Here is a 16,031-nt window from a genome sequence, read left to right on the forward strand (position 1 = left end):
AAATGTCCTCATCATTTACTTTCCCTTTATAAGTTTCTTTATTCTGTTGAACACGAAAAAAGATGTTTTGAAAAATGCTGGTTGCCGGCACCTGTGGACTTTTAAAGTTGTAAAAAAGATACTATGGAAGTCAATGGGCTAGCAGTATTTTTTCAAGATATCTTCTTTTGTGTTCAACATAAAAAAATAAACTCAAATTAAATTTGAACAAATGAAGGATTTGTATATTGTGTAACTGTATATTATTGTAACTATAACATAACAACTGTGACGTTGTAAATGTAAAGAATTTTCCCTTTTGTGTGTACTATCCCTTTAAGATTTAAAGAAGTTAGCTGCCTTTGAATATTCAGCTCAGCTTAACTTTTAAGTCAACAGGAAGTACCAGAGCAGACAGATGTGGAAAGGTCAGAGAAAGTGCACAGAGCGGAGGGTCTTCTCGCATTCTCTTTGATCGTCTTTCTGTCCTCCTCAGAGTCCGACGTGGCTGACTTTGACGGTCGCAGTGCCTTACTCTACCGGTTCAACCAGAAGTCCACCAGCACAGTGAAAGACGTGATATCTCTGAGATTCAGGAGTCATCAAGCAGAAGGCGTTCTGGTTCATGGAGAGGGACAGAGAGGAGATTTTCTGACTCTGGAGCTTCAGAGAGGAAGACTCATTTTGCATCTCAATTTAGGTGAGTGGAAGAGAAGGGCAGGACATTAGAGAAGCAAGAATAAGAATGGAGTGGATTTATTTTCCCTCCCCGTAGGAGTAGGAAATTCCTCAAGAGTCTCAACTTGTATTATTCGAAATGACCTTCTATCCTTTTATTCACCCTCCTGCACAAATGTTTCTTGATGGAGGCGAGATGGTGTGATATGTATAGATAGATAGATACACTGAAAAAAATGTTATGTTGAATTTACTTAATTTTATTACGTCAAGGGGTTGCACAAAATAATTTTATCTAAATCCAGATATATTTTTTAAGTTAAGTGAATTTATATTTTTTAAGTTGAGTTTACTTATATTTTATAAAGTGGTTCTACTTATATTTTATACATTGAGTTTATTAATCTCTTTCAGTAATTTCAGATTAATTATATTCATAATTTTAGCTAAACTATTTTGAGTAGAATTAACTCAAATTAATTGTGCAACCAGATCAATTTAATCGTTTAATTTCTACATATTAAAATTAATTTTAATCCAATATTTTTTTTTATCTATTGTATCTTTCATTAATATTCAGACAAATAAAGAAAACCCAATATTTTCAACTCTAACTTTATTTTTGTGATCCAAGAGATATTTTTGCTCTCTCAAAGAATGGCAGTAATGTAACTCAGTAATCATTTCTCAAATTGTTTTCTTATAACAAAATGCAGTATATCATCCATTAACATAAAATACATTGTACAATTCGTAACAAAACAAGTGCACCAGATTAGCTGGAAGACAGCGAACACTGAATAACTTGCGTGAGATTATATTTAACTGCAAACTTACATTGAGTCAATATTCCAAAACATCATTAGTGCAGCTTTAAATATTCACAATAGTGGCTGTATACATATACACACAGGAGAACTTTGGAGGGAAGCCTTTTAACACACAACAAAACATATACAAGTAACAAAATACACCAGTACTATACAGAACAAAAAATGCTATAGTACAAGAACTGTCCACAGCTGCAACACAGTGCACACTGAGGACCTGATGCTGAAATTACAAAAAACTGTAGTTACATTAAAAAAATACTAATTAAAAAAAAGATTGTTATATAACAAAATAGATTTATGTTTGGCTGAGGTGAAAAAGTTGGTGTATAAATATGGAAACAGACTTACTAAATAAAATGAAACGTGACTTAAATGTCCACTGAAGCTTAAGCTACTCTAAAAAAAATAAAAAGTGTCAAATGAAAACATCACATCTGTGTGAAGCAATGAGGAGGCTGTAACATTCTCACATGAAACTAAAAGAATTGTCATAATTTCATGTTTTACACATGGTTCCCCATTGTTTGAACTTTGACTGGAGCTCTTTTAATGACGTCATCTCATTGTGTCCTTTTCTTATGCAATGCCTTAATGGTGCAGACATCATCAACTGTTTATCTCAAAGCGCTTAACTTCTAAAATTCATATGGCGTTAATGGATGGATGGATACTTTTTGTGCTGAGTGTGGATAGAAACCTGGCCTATTTACAGGATTGCAATTTTTATTTCAGGTGAATATTCCACTAAATCCAATGACAACTTTAAATGTTCACACCAGTGGCTATGTATTACAGTCCACCACTCACTTTGTTTTCAGTTTGAAACATTTTCTAGGGCTGCATTTTACATCATACTATATGTTTTCTATCGCCTCCCAAACCAGATTTAAAAATGCAGCTTAGCAGCGTTTACATGAGCGGCTGAAGAAATCCTACAGTCCAGCAATGATTTTGTTCTTTAGTCCAAGGACTTTGGGGGAAAGTCTTTCTCCATCCATTTTCAAGAGCACATTTTGAATGAATTCATAAGAGTATTTCAGCTCTTTGGGGTAGGCCAAGTTCAATACATAGATGACTCCCAGCATCATTGCAGATGCTTGGGCTACAGATCCAATGTTGTCCAGAATGATTTCTCCTTCAACATAAATGTCATCATGTGCTCCAATTTCTCCACCCTCCTTGTTGACATATACGCCCATGGTGGAATTCTGCAGGTCTCTCTGGATGCCATCTCCTTCAATGTCCTGTATATTTGTAGAATATAAGAAAAACATGAATTTATGTAATAGATTTGAATGACCTGCAAATTCAAAATTTCTTTATATTTACAATACATAATTACACTGGTCAGTAAAACCATTGAAAATATTTTTGTCAGTTAAGTAAAGGTTCATGTGAATTAACAAACCACAGATTTTTGTTTTTATGGCTTTATGAAAAATATCCAAAATTTTCTGCAAATGGAGCAGACACAGAAGTCAGAATGGATTGAGAAATGGACTAACACATTGTTGGTTTTGGTCTTTTAATTTAACAATAAGAAAAGTTATGAATAAAGCCTGCCTTATTGTTTCAAGAACCAAACTGATGGTTTAAAATGTTTTAGCCAATTACTGAACATCTCCAGTCCAGACACAGACAAATGTACATCATCCTGTGACAACATCCATGTTATTTTACTCTGCAGCATTTCATTTCCTCAACATAAAGTTTGTCAGAGTCTGTTAATAACTATTGTATGTCAGACTTCTTGAATGCACCAGGGTGTGTTTAGAAAATGTTACCTGCTTTGAAAACTCTGCAGCAAATTGTTGATTTTATACAAATATTCTCATAATGTTAAAGGAGAACTCTGGTCAATATTAACATTGAGCTAATTTTTTTGTAAATTTGGAGTGCTGTCAGTACAGAGAACAACGGCAGAAATCGGTGTTGCCTACACAGTGTTATGCTCTTTTTAAAATCGGCACCCTGTTGACTTCAATGGGGCAAGTTTTAAACATGCTTTTAGCCTCTTAACATCCTTGATGTGTCATTACAAATGCCCAGCCATGTGAGTGATTATCTGTAAGCAGCAAATGTGAAAGATATGAATAAAAGTGATGTTAATTCAGCCAGCGCACATATCTTAATTTATTTCCTGTTTTCAGTCAAAGTCCACAGTAGTCGATTGTCGAGATCACACGCGTGATCATAGGTAACTAAACCTATGCACTTGAACTCGACAATCGACTACTGTGGACCAAAAAACAGGTTCTCTGTACTGACAGCACTCCAAATTTACAAAAAAATGAGCTTAATGTTAAAATTGACCAGAGTTCTCCTTTAATGCATTCATCATCAATGGACTAAAACATAAAAACCACAGTATGATCCTCTGTAGTGACATGCTTTAGTGGCTAGAGCATTTTTCAAGTTTTGCATTAGTTGATTTAAATAAACAGCAGGCTTCCACACTATAATAGCTCTAGACCCCAAAACACGACAGCATGCAGACTGTGTAGGACTACAGCTGCCATAGTTTTGGTGTCAACACACTGATTTTGTTGTGCACTGGGTTTGTTTTTGTTGAGTGCCCCTTTAAATGTATTTTCTTCTAACTAGTGGGTTAGTGATATTAGGATCTTAAAACATTTTATAATACAAGACAGTACATCAGACTGATAAATGCAATTACAATTACTTGCCTTATACTCCTGAATGAGATGTTCATCATCCTCACCAAGATAGATGCAAAGTGCCTTGAGGACTGCTGCCCTTTTAAGATTGATGTCACTTGTAGCCTGTGTAAAAGGACAACAACTATTAAAATACAATAAATAATAAAAAAATGTCTAAAAACTGTAGAATACTTTAAACCTGTGGTAACCTCAAAAATATATACACAATGACTTCATGATATATTCTGTAAATGGGCTGCCTTCTTTATCTAAAGAATGTTAGTGTATTGTGACTTCATTTTCAGGTCTGAATGTGTAGGGCGATAGGGTGACAGTTCAGTCTGCATGGTAGGTGCAAATGTACCAAAAGATCTCCGTTTTAAAACAAAAATGTAGTAGTGTGGATGTAGCCTTAGGAACCTTGCCATTTACAAATAATCAAGGCTGGCACTAGACAGGTACATTTCAGGTTTCTCCACAGTGTATATGATATTTTCAACTAAAATGTAAAAACATGTTTACCTCTTGCAAGATCGCCAGATGTTTGGCTAGTTTTTGGCCAGAAACACCTTCCTGATGTCAGCTAGGGTAAATGGCTGTCCAACTGAGCCATAAAGGTCGTTTCAAGTGGGATGGTTGTTATGCGCTGGAATTCAACATTTATCTACACACATAAAAACAACAACAGAAGACAAAGAGCACTGTGATCAGCCATTGGTGTAATGATATTTTGTAGCTATTAAATAGATATAATCAAGTTTTCTTATATTAGGTGTACAGTGTGTTCTAGCCAGATGTATTGCTATCAATCAAGAGTAATGGCAAGATATCAAACCTGGACCAGCATCCTGCATCCTTATTTAAACCTTAATAATATTTTTTTTATATTTACAATGGGTCAAAGTGCAATGTAAAAACCCAGGGAGCAAGCATGTGCTTACCTCATCAATGTTTCTTAAATTAACTACCATTGTTTGTACAACAATGCATGAAATATAAACACATGTACAGTGATTTAGAATAAATAATTGTGTAAGGTTATTTAAATTGTGTCAGATCATATTATATGGCGATTTATTATTAACTGTTTGTGAAATCAGAAACAGAAAAATTTCTTCGCAATGCAGTCCACAAGCCTACTACTACTAAGTACATTGTGAGATATTATAACTGAGTCAACAAGTCAAGATCAAGTCAATTTGTTAATTTAATTAAAATTAATTAATTATTTATTCTGTCTTCATGCCATATCACTAACTCTATTAGTATTTGGATTTGTCATGTTCCACTTCTATACTAAAAGTATTAGTTTAAAATTGGGAGCAATAAATGCAATGCCAACATAATTGGTCTTTGTGTTTAACGTTAGAGCAGAAACAAAGTTGAACAACATCAACCTGCTAGCTAAACCCTGGTCTTTCACTGGACTATCGGCTGTGGTCGTACTAGCTGGTCCTCTCGTGTCATCTGCAAATCTCCTGCAATTTAGTTATGAAACATTTGCATGCTTCTACTACATCTACTTTCACTCCCACCTTTACGTTTTAAACTCTGATAAGGCGAGTCGGAGACAGTCCACGAGGACTGCGACCCATGCCGCTGCCACGAAAGGGCAGGCACTTTTTTCCAGGGGTTTCAGTACAGCGTAACCGCTACTGCGTCATCGGGTGGGCGTGGCCTATCTGTGAATTTGCATAGGTCACGGATCATGCGCAGATTGTGAAAACAGCCGTTTGATTCAGATACCTGTACGTATTGCAGGGGTTTCGTGTCAAATGCCTTTTATATGCAGTACTAAATAGCTGTCCTGATCGCAGGTGTTTCATGTGAAGTCAGTGAATGTTATATTAAACAAATTAACTTAAGATACCTCTCAGATTACATTAATACTGTTATAACTTAAGATACCTGTCCCGATCCTACGGCTTTTGTGCCAAAAACTTTATATATTATATACATTAACATCAGATACCTGTCCTGATCCCAGGTGTTTCATGTATGATCACTTTTATATTATATACATTAAGATCAGATACCTGTCCTGATCCCAGGTGTTTCATGTATGATCACTTTTATATACATTAACATCAGATACCTGTCCTGATCCCAGGGGTTTCATGTATGATCACTTTTATATATATTAACATCAGATACCTGTCCTGATCCCAGGTGTTTCATGTATGATCACTTTTATATTATATACATTAAGATCAGATACCTGTCCTGATCCCAGGTGTTTCATGTATGATCACTTTTATATATATTAACATCAGATACCTGTCCTGATCCCAGGGGTTTTATGTATGATCACTTTTATATTATATACAGTAACATCAGATACCTGTCCTGATCCCAGGGGTTTCATGTATGATCACTTTAATATACATTAACATCAGATACCTGTCCTGATCCCAGGGGTTTCATGTATGATCACTTTTATATTATATACAGTAACATCAGATACCTGTCCTGATCCCAGGTGTTTCATGTATGATCACTTTTATATTATATACAGTAACATCAAATACCTGTCCTGATCCCAGGTGTTTCATGTATGATCACTTTTATATATATTAACATCAGATACCTGTCCTGATCCCAGGGGTTTCATGTATGATCACTTTTATATATATTAACATCAGATACCTGTCCTGATCCCAGGTGTTTCATGTATGATCACTTTTATATATATTAACATCAGATACCTGTCCTGATCCCAGGGGTTTCATGTATGATCACTTTTATATATGTTAACATCAGATACCTGTCCTGATCCCAGGTGTTTCATGTATGATCACTTTTATATTATATACAGTAACATCAGATACCTGTCCTGATCCCAGGGGTTTTATGTATGATCACTTTTATATTAGTTAACATCAGATACCTGTCCTGATCCCAGTTGTTTTGTGTATGATGACTTTAAATAAAAATAGAAAATAAATATGAGTTATGTTAATTAACTAAGATCGAGAAAGAAAAATTAACCACGATTTATTACAGAAAATGTGGTATTTATTTGTTTAAACATGACTGAATACCATATTTTAAACTACAAAAACACGGTTAATCTTACCACAACCATTATTATTTGGTTTAAAATGGAAGTACAAAAGCCCAGAGACAGTAAAACGGAGTAAAACGAGGTCAGCCGTTTTTGCTAATGAAATCTTTAAAATATAACATTATAAAAACAAAAAAATAACCTGTATGATTGTTTTTTCCTTCGTTATCCACCGCGGTAGGTTCTTTATCCATAATCATCCTGTTTGAAATGACCGCGCTAAAAAAGAACCTGTACTGCGCATGATCGGTGACCTCTCAGTATTGTTTTTTTTTTTTAAGGGGGCGTTTCCCAAACACCGACCGAGCCACGCCCATTTTACGTCGTGGTAATGAAACCCCTGGAATTTAGTGCATGCCGCCACGAAAGAGAAGCTTGTTTACTTTTCCTACCCGCATTCCGCGAAGACCTGCCTCTGATTAGTGTTCGTTGCAATCGTTGGTTAGGTCAAAAAAGCTCTTTGGTTAGGTTTGCGCAAGTGGAGCGACGTCACGATCGGTCGGAGCCAGTCAGCGTCAGAGTAGGGGCGGGTCTACGGGTGTAAAAAAATACAAACTTTTAAAGAAACGATAAATTCAGGTACCCAACGTAACTTATGCCTGCCATTATGATTATGTAGAAACATAAATTCTTGCCGCCAGTGCACATTAACCACATTTTACCAACATGATTTCACAGGTCTATTTTGTTCTAATGTTAACACATTGACAAGATTAGAAGAAATGCTTACAGCCAGTCAGGAATAACGTTATGTAATGTTAGGCTTGGCCAGTCTAACGTAACGTAACGTTACAAGCCTAGACAGCAAGGAAGGTGCTGCTACAATTAACGTTAACATTCGTAAAACTGTTTTGCTTTTATTCGGCTTCCACAAACTAATAAATAATCAAGACAAACACTGAATTCACCAAGCATTTAACACTTAAGCTAAGTTAATTTACTAACCTTACACAACTCACGTAGTTAAGCTAATCGCTGACACCTTAGTTGTAATTTAATTTAATGTAACGTTAATTGATATAAAAACATACCAATTTAGCATTAGCTAAACACATTTTTCTATAAAATGTTTAAAAGTGTAAACAGAACCCTGTTTAAGTAACAAATATAACACACCAATGATTATATATTGATTACTTACCGAAAATGCAGAGCTGGATGCAGCATTCAAATGAGTGCATCACGTTCAATCTCCCTGCCTTGGCCCCTTCAGGAAAAAAAGTGTCTGCACATGCGCAGACCGGATAGTATATGGAAATTAAATGAAACGTATTTTTTTCTAATTACTTTTAATTGAATGAAATTAACTTGTTTTAAACAAAAGCAGTGAATTTGAAAATTAATAATAAAAAATAAGTAGGATTAAATAACACATTAAAATCAGTGAAATTAACCAGATAAAAACATGTAACATTTACAAGGGGTCAGAATCATTTTTTTCAGTGTAGATAGATAGATAGATAGATAGATAGATAGATAGATAGATAGATAGATAGATAGATAGATAGATAGATAGATAGATAGATAGATAGATAGATAGATGGATGGATGGATGGATGGATGGATGGATGGATGGATTGACAGACGGATGATAGATGGATGGACGGACGGATGATAGATAGATAGATAAATAGATGGATGGATGGATGGATGGATGGATGGATGGACGGACGGATGGACGGATGATAGATGGATGGATGGATGGATGGATGGATGGATGGATGGACGGTCGGATGGATGGATGGATGGATGGATGGATGGATGGATTGACGGACGGACGGACGGACAGTCAGATAGATAGATGGATGGATGGATGGATGGATGGACAGATGAACAGACACAATGATGGACAGATATATGGATATTTCAATTGATAGATGGATGAATGGACAGATAGACAGATATGGACAATGGTGTAAATGAATGATGCACAGAGGAATGTATGGACTATTTAATGAGTGAATGTAGGTTTGCAATAATTGGATGGATTTGTGGATGGAAAGTTATTGTAGATGGACAGATTGGTGAAACAGTTTGCATAAATGATGCAAATGTCTGCCTTTGCTAAACTGCTTGGCTGAATGTTTGCTTATGTTGTCCAGTCTATGTTTCTAGTGTCTTTCTCTGTACAGATGATGCCAAGCCCCAGTCTGGTGGTCGCTCATCATCTGTCATGTTAGGAAGTCTGCTGGATGACCACCACTGGCATTCTGTTCAGATTGAGCGCTTTAACAAACACGTCAACTTTACCGTGGATGGACACACTCAACACTTCCGTAGTCTAGGACAAGAGGACACCCTGGAGATCGACTATGAGGTGAGATCTGAGTGTATATTTCCGTAAATCTGAATTTATAGTTAATTAGTTTCCATCCAGAGCTTGTTTATGTTATTGGTTTAGATAACGGAAAATATTACTACACAACGGACGCTTGAACAAAGAAATATTTAAAAAGTAATCCTTGTCAAAACAGCAAGAAGAAAAAAGAATAAGATCTATTACTGTGACATGCATAAATATATCCCACTCCCTTGTTATCTGAAACCAAGTTTCAAAACATTTTATTCAATCACTGTCACCGCAAACTTATGAAAGCCTGAAACAAAGTACCACAGAGAACAAAGTCAATGATTCCTGTCATCTCATCAAGCGTATTGATGCAAACTATAGAAGCACACAAAGGCATCAGAAGTTTATTGGGGTCTATAAGATATTTTTTGTTGTTTTGTGGTTTTGTTTTTAAAATAAGTCTCTTATGCTGACAAATTCTGCATTTGTTTAATCAAAAACACTGTAAACACAGCATTACTCTTTAAAACAACTGTTTTCTAATAGGGTTGTCATGATACCATTAATTAATCTTACGATACTATACCAGCTGAAGTATCACGATACCAAGTAGTAATGTGATACTGTTATTCCTAACTCGAGTTATAAAGAAATCAAATCACTTGTATTGTCACATCAGCAGCAGCACGTGTGCTATGATGAGGGAAAAGCTCAGAAAATTGTCAGAAATACTATATTTACGTTATAATAAGCCTACTTGAATTTAATTCATAATTTCCCTAAGGCCAAAAAGTTTATTATTTGCACTTATTTGCATTATTTGCACCCCTCTTTATCTAAAAATGTATTCATTATTTTTGTTTATTTTGTAGATTACTGACCAACAAAAAAAATACATTAAAATAAATTGTAATGCAAAGTATTCCAAACAAAATTAGGCTATATGAAGAGGTCAACATTTTTTCAATGTTTCCTGTTGCTATTTTGGGTTTTTTATAAAAAAAAATGTTCAGTCTTATCAGGTAACAATCCAAAATAATTTAAAATTTCACTTTGTGAGTCATTCTTTTAAAGAGATTGTCGCAACTGCTTAAGCTACTAAATCATATTAACAGGAACAGAAATGAAACGATTCAGATTCAGAAAACATGCATTACGCTATCAAAAAAGGTACAAATTTTACACAGTTTTGCAACCTTAAATGGCTCCAGAGACTATTCAAATAAAATCTGTTGTTGCACAAACGTGTGAGCATTTTAGTGACTTTTCCCACATGCAACACTATCTATTGTAGACAGACCGTTAATGACAATACTACCATTTACTAACTTCAGTGGTAGTATTTTGAAGCCATAGAATTGCAATACTACTGGTAACCGTGCAACCCTATTTTCTAATAGATTATAAGATGTACTTTATTGCTCTGATTCAAAGCTAAATTTTCAGCAGGCATCACTCCAATGCTTGAGCGTCACATAATAGTCTCCCAATGTTTTCATAAACCATTCTAAAATGCTTTTATTTTATTATTATTATTTTTTTGCATATTTATTGTTAGCAATGTTAAAATAGATTTGCTGTTTATTATTTTTTGTTCCGTCATGCATGTTTTAGAACTAATTTTGAGAAAAATATTTCAGCATTTTTCTTAAAATCATTTTAATGCAGTATTGTTACAACACATGGCCATGACCTTAATCATTTTTGGTGATGCAATATTTATCAACCATACAAAAATATGGTTAAAATACTATAGCATTTAATATAATTTACTGTAGTATATTTCATGTCAGATTTTTTCAATTGTTTTTACCTTGCACTTTTTGAATAACATTCAAATGTTTACTTGTTTAGAATATACATTTTAACTGATATCAGTGCCTAACTATTAAATTGTTAAAATTACTATAGTTTAATATTTTAAAGAATAAAATATTATATGTTCTTTGGATGAGTGTGCTTTCATTATGATGCTATTATATTGTCATTCTGGCATTAAATAATTTGTGTCCTCAAATAGCAATCATTTATTGCAATACAATTTGGTGCAATATATCATATGATATAAAATAGATATATCGTGACTGGTCTAATTGTTTGTTTTTTAAAATAGATTCATAGAAGCAATTACTAACAGACCGAAGACTTTTTTTTTGATAAATTTTCTTCCAAAATCCTCCAAATATCATCGAAACTCTTTTTTTTTTCACTTTTCACCTTCAGTTCTTTATTTCTTTAACCTCAACAATCCCCTCATTTATTATTTTGTGTGTATAAGTAATTATTTCAAACTTGAGAATGCACATCCCCTGTCTTTTTTGGTTCTTTTTACTCATTCCCGCTTAAATGATTAATGGCTTCAATGCTCAAGGAAAATTGATACCATTTATTATAGATTAACCTCTTTGCAAACAGCTGAAATATTTACCACTTCCTTTCCTTTTTCCTATCCCTTGTTTTTTTTTTTTTTCCAATCTTGACAAGAGCAGCAAAGTTTATAATTTTCTCATGGAGATTTTGAGTGCCTATTTGATACTTTGTACCATTACTGTCAGGGTGCAGCACTCAAAATAACTAGGGAATGTGCAGCAATGCTATTAAAATACAAAACTATTAAAACCGGATAGACAATTGTTTCAATTGGTCTCAGTTTTTACATAATAAATAGTTGTAATTCATGGATAAAAAAAACAGGTTACAGGTTAAAGTAGTCTCTTGTCTGCTATACAAGCAGTATTGTTACTGATCTCTGGGATATGTGTTTGCTTTGTGTGTTTGTTTGCTTGTGTGTGTGTGTGTTTCTGTGTTTGCGTGGCCTTATTCAAGCTCAGTTTCGGGGGAATACCTTTGCCTGGCAAACCTGGGACGTTTCTTCATGAAAATTTCCATGGCTGCATAGAGAACCTCAACTACAACGGCGTCAATGTCATCGACATGGCAAAGAGACGAAAGCCACAGATTTATACCGTGGTAAGTTTGAAGTTGAACAATCGCAATTACAAGTGAAACTGTAAATAACACTTTTCAACATGCCCGTCTATTGTAAGAATCAAACACCACCCTAGCTTGTTTGTTTGAAAATCATCAAATCCCACTCGCTGTCAAAGTTGAGATTCGAAATCTTGCTTTTCACAAGTCAATGTGAGACCACGCTTTGTTGACGTTTTTGTTGCGTTGCCACTTAAACAACTTAATTCGCACAACATGCATTTATATCCGGTGCAATTTACAACCATGTCACTTGGCAAATTACAGTAGCTCAGTGTGTATTGCAGTTGTGTGAAGTTGTGTGCATCGCACCATAAAAGAGCTCTCTTTCTCTAATTAACAGGCTGTGAAGTCTCTCGTCTTGTCCATTTCTCTCGCGCGCTCTCCGGGTGGTTTAATACACTTATCACAGACAGGAAAATAAGGAAGAGCAATGTCACATAGTGATCTTCATTTTGTTTTTCCCTCCCTCTTGTCAGAGGCATTTTAAGATAAAGATCCTCTTTTCTCTACAGCACATGCTGAATAAGACGCTCCACATGTTACCGAATGAATGATGTTCATGGGGAGCTGGAGCTACTTTTTATTCAATGAACTGTTGCAGAACAATGTAATTTAAGCCTGCAGGACTCCCTTGATATTATAATCATGATTGTTAATTCTAATTAACAGACCGCAGATTAAAATACATATTTTTTGTGCAGCAACTCTAAGCTGTTTTATTGTAGGTTACACTTTCAAAATGTCACACTGGTCAACAAAACAAAACAGCAGCCTTTCATTTGTGCCAACAGTCGGCTTTAATGCTTATGTTGGATATATTAATGTAATTGTATCAGCCAACATAGGCATGTTCTAAAAAAGGTAGCCCTATATACATTTCTGGAGATTAGGAATTATGTAGCCAGAAGAATGTATGGCAGCAGTTTGTTTTAAAATAAACAATACCAATTGCCTCCATTTGGACTGCTTTCCCACTGTTAGTCTGGCGAAGAACGGTTGCAGAAACCAGGTAAGACAAAAACAGAAGCCAAAAATAAAATAGACAGTAAATAACAGGATGAAAATGTGGTAAAATCTGAAAGCGTGGTAAAATCAGGGCTTTTCTTTTTCTGGATTTTTTTTTTAAAACTGTCGGTTGGGTTTAGGAAAGAGGGTGGGCGGGTCAATCAGTGTTTTAAAAAACACTATTGGTTGGGTTTAGAGAAGGAGGAGGGTGGGTCAGTCAGTCAGTCGACAGCAGCCTCTGGAGAATTTATGAAAGAACAGCAGGCGCAATTGGCACTTGAGAGAAACTTGAGATCTAAAAAAGCCTGCACATCGGCCTCTGGGGGATTCACGAAAACAAAAACTGCAAAAAAAAAAAACATAGCTCCTTGGACGTATTTGGCGCTCTCCAAAATTGTATATAGCAGTACGTATTCAGAATGAGCCTGGGTTGGTATATGCACTAAAGTATTACGAGGTATTGATTTATATTTGTATTTTGTTTAATTGCAGTTCTTTTAGATCCCTTTAAAGCGTTCTGTCAAATTGAAGGTCACAAAAGTAAAGCTGAACTTCTTTTTAGAACAGGTTGTAATAGTGGACAGAAACAGCTAAATATTTATTGTATGCGGCTTAATGTGATTTGTTTTCACATTATGGATAAGATGTTGTGGATTATTGTTGGTTTTCTGGTTATACAGTAAACTGGCATTGGTATCTGACTTATTTTACACAGCTATGAAGACAAGATTTTTCAAGATCAACATAGACTAGTTTTAGCAAAATTTTATTTTTATTTTCAAATATATTACTCATTAACATATAATTGTTATGCATTGATATATTTAAATATAATCCAACTTTAATTAAATCATATCTATATATGAATTTTAAACTTTCATTTAATTGTTTTTTTAGTTAAATCTGTATCTGTTTGAGTGAAAAAGATTGAGATTGTAACAGAGGGACGATGATAATGGAGTTAAGGATTCACATGCAATTTATTAAACAGAAAATGGCGAGTCAGGCAATAGTCAAACAGGAGCAAACGGGTACATACAAGGAAATCCGGAAGCGTAGTCAGGTCACAGGCAAATGGTCGATATAGGTGGCAGACCACCTAAACGAGAGAACTAGGCAAAGGTCAAACACAGAGAGACTAAAACAGGAAAATGCTTCGTAATGTTCCAGGGTATAAACAAAACAAACTCAGCAATGTGTGTGACATAGTGAGTAATATCCTTGAGCATCTCCCAGCTGTGTGTGTGCAATCAATGGAGAACGGGAACTGGTGTGTGTGTGCAGTGCCTGAAGGGAGTTGTAGTTCATATGGTGTCAGAATTATAGTCCGAGGGATAATGCATGTTTTAGTGATCTACTAAGCCTGGATCACTGGTGATCGTGACAGATTTTTTTTTCTTGTGCATATTTGTACCTGGCATAAAAATATCTCAAAACATGTTAAATTGGATTATGAAAATCGTCTTGTTTGGTCTAAGGGTGTTAAATGTCTTTATTAAAGAAAAATACTTACAGAGCCTCTGGAAAATTGGTTTATTGTCTGCAGTTTTATTTTATTTTTTTAAAATGACATTTTTGTTAAGATTTCTTTGAGAGACCATTTGAGAGACCTTCAGGGGTCTACAGTCCCCAGTTTAAGAAATGCTGAATTTATATAGTGTAAGCTAAGGTAAAAGAAAAATGATTTTGTGATTTCAATCCTTCCAACAGCTATTACTTCAGTAATTCACTTACTGTCATCTTTTATTTTTTTACCTCCATCTTGCTTTTCATTGTCCTTTCATTTTTCAATTCTGCACTCCAAGACACTCTTTTATTGTTTCATTCCCTCTCTTTTCTCTATTAAGGGCAACGTGACATTCTCCTGCTCGGAGTCCTCCTCTGTTGCAGTGACGTTCCTTAGTTCCACAGGCAGTTTCCTGGCGCTCCCTGCAGATTACAGTATGGATAGTCTTTCTGTTCGTCTTCAGTTCCGCACATGGAATCAGGAAGGGCTGCTGTTTTCAGTACCGCTCTCTCATGACCCAGACCCCATTAACCTGCTCCTGCGGCTCAGCCAGGCCCGGCTGCTCCTCTTGCTCTCTGGAGGACCACAAAACTCTGCTCAGGTTTTCAGCGGTGAGATTTGTAGGAGCTATAGCATTTCATTCGTGAATACATTTTTGGATGCACATTGATTAAGTGTCAGTGTAGATAAATAAAGGGGTTATATGTAAGACTTTGTTCATTTCTTTTTTTTATATAGCCAAAGATTTAAGACTTTTGCCAAAATACCTTTCCTGACTTCCTTGTAAAAGTATGTAGACAGATTTTTATGTGAGGGACTCAGGCCTGTTTTTGATGTACATGATGACTTTTAAAGGTTTATTTATTGATTAACGCTGTTCTGTTGCTTTTGATTGGTTCTCTTAGTTGAATTAGCACAGAAGGACACATAATAGAACATGTTTTTGTTCTTTTTTAATAGGCTTTATGCAGGATGTGATTTATACATTGACAATCAGGGGGTCACATTTATGGTAATGTTATTT

At 35.1% G+C, this 16,031-nt stretch overlaps 2 protein-coding genes across 12 annotated transcripts in view; one reads left to right on the plus strand and one right to left on the minus strand.

The window, feature by feature from the left end:
* cntnap5l (contactin associated protein family member 5 like) overlaps window positions 1-16,031 on the plus strand; it is a 141,354-nt gene that overhangs the window by 87,382 nt on the left and 37,941 nt on the right. For 7 of the 11 annotated variants that reach the window (XR_015502749.1, XR_015502748.1, XM_087273929.1 and 4 more), the window contains 4 exons: window positions 476-679; window positions 9,347-9,531; window positions 12,331-12,474; window positions 15,348-15,618. Coding sequence is in view for 8 of the 11 variants with exons in the window: in XM_087273929.1 (XP_087130055.1) it covers window positions 476-679; window positions 9,347-9,531; window positions 12,331-12,474; window positions 15,348-15,618 (804 nt within the window). In the remaining 3 variants the exon portion in view is untranslated. The remainder of the gene's footprint in view (window positions 1-475; window positions 680-9,346; window positions 9,532-12,330; window positions 12,475-15,347; window positions 15,619-16,031) is intronic. The other 4 variants (XR_015502750.1, XM_087273933.1, XM_087273932.1 and 1 more) reach the window with 1 other exon arrangement.
* On the minus strand, window positions 1,257-4,729 carry LOC147841834 (uncharacterized; the record flags this gene model as incomplete). The annotated part of the gene is made up of 3 exons (XM_087273937.1): window positions 1,257-2,734; window positions 4,178-4,273; window positions 4,673-4,729. Coding segments are annotated over 3 exons (465 nt in total), but the record flags the coding sequence as incomplete, so codon positions are not given.

Source organism: Danio rerio, chromosome 11 (assembly GCF_052040795.2).
Source record: "Danio rerio strain M-AB ecotype USA chromosome 11, GRCz13ab, whole genome shotgun sequence".
In the NCBI taxonomy this organism is placed as follows: Eukaryota; Metazoa; Chordata; class Actinopteri; order Cypriniformes; family Danionidae; genus Danio; species Danio rerio.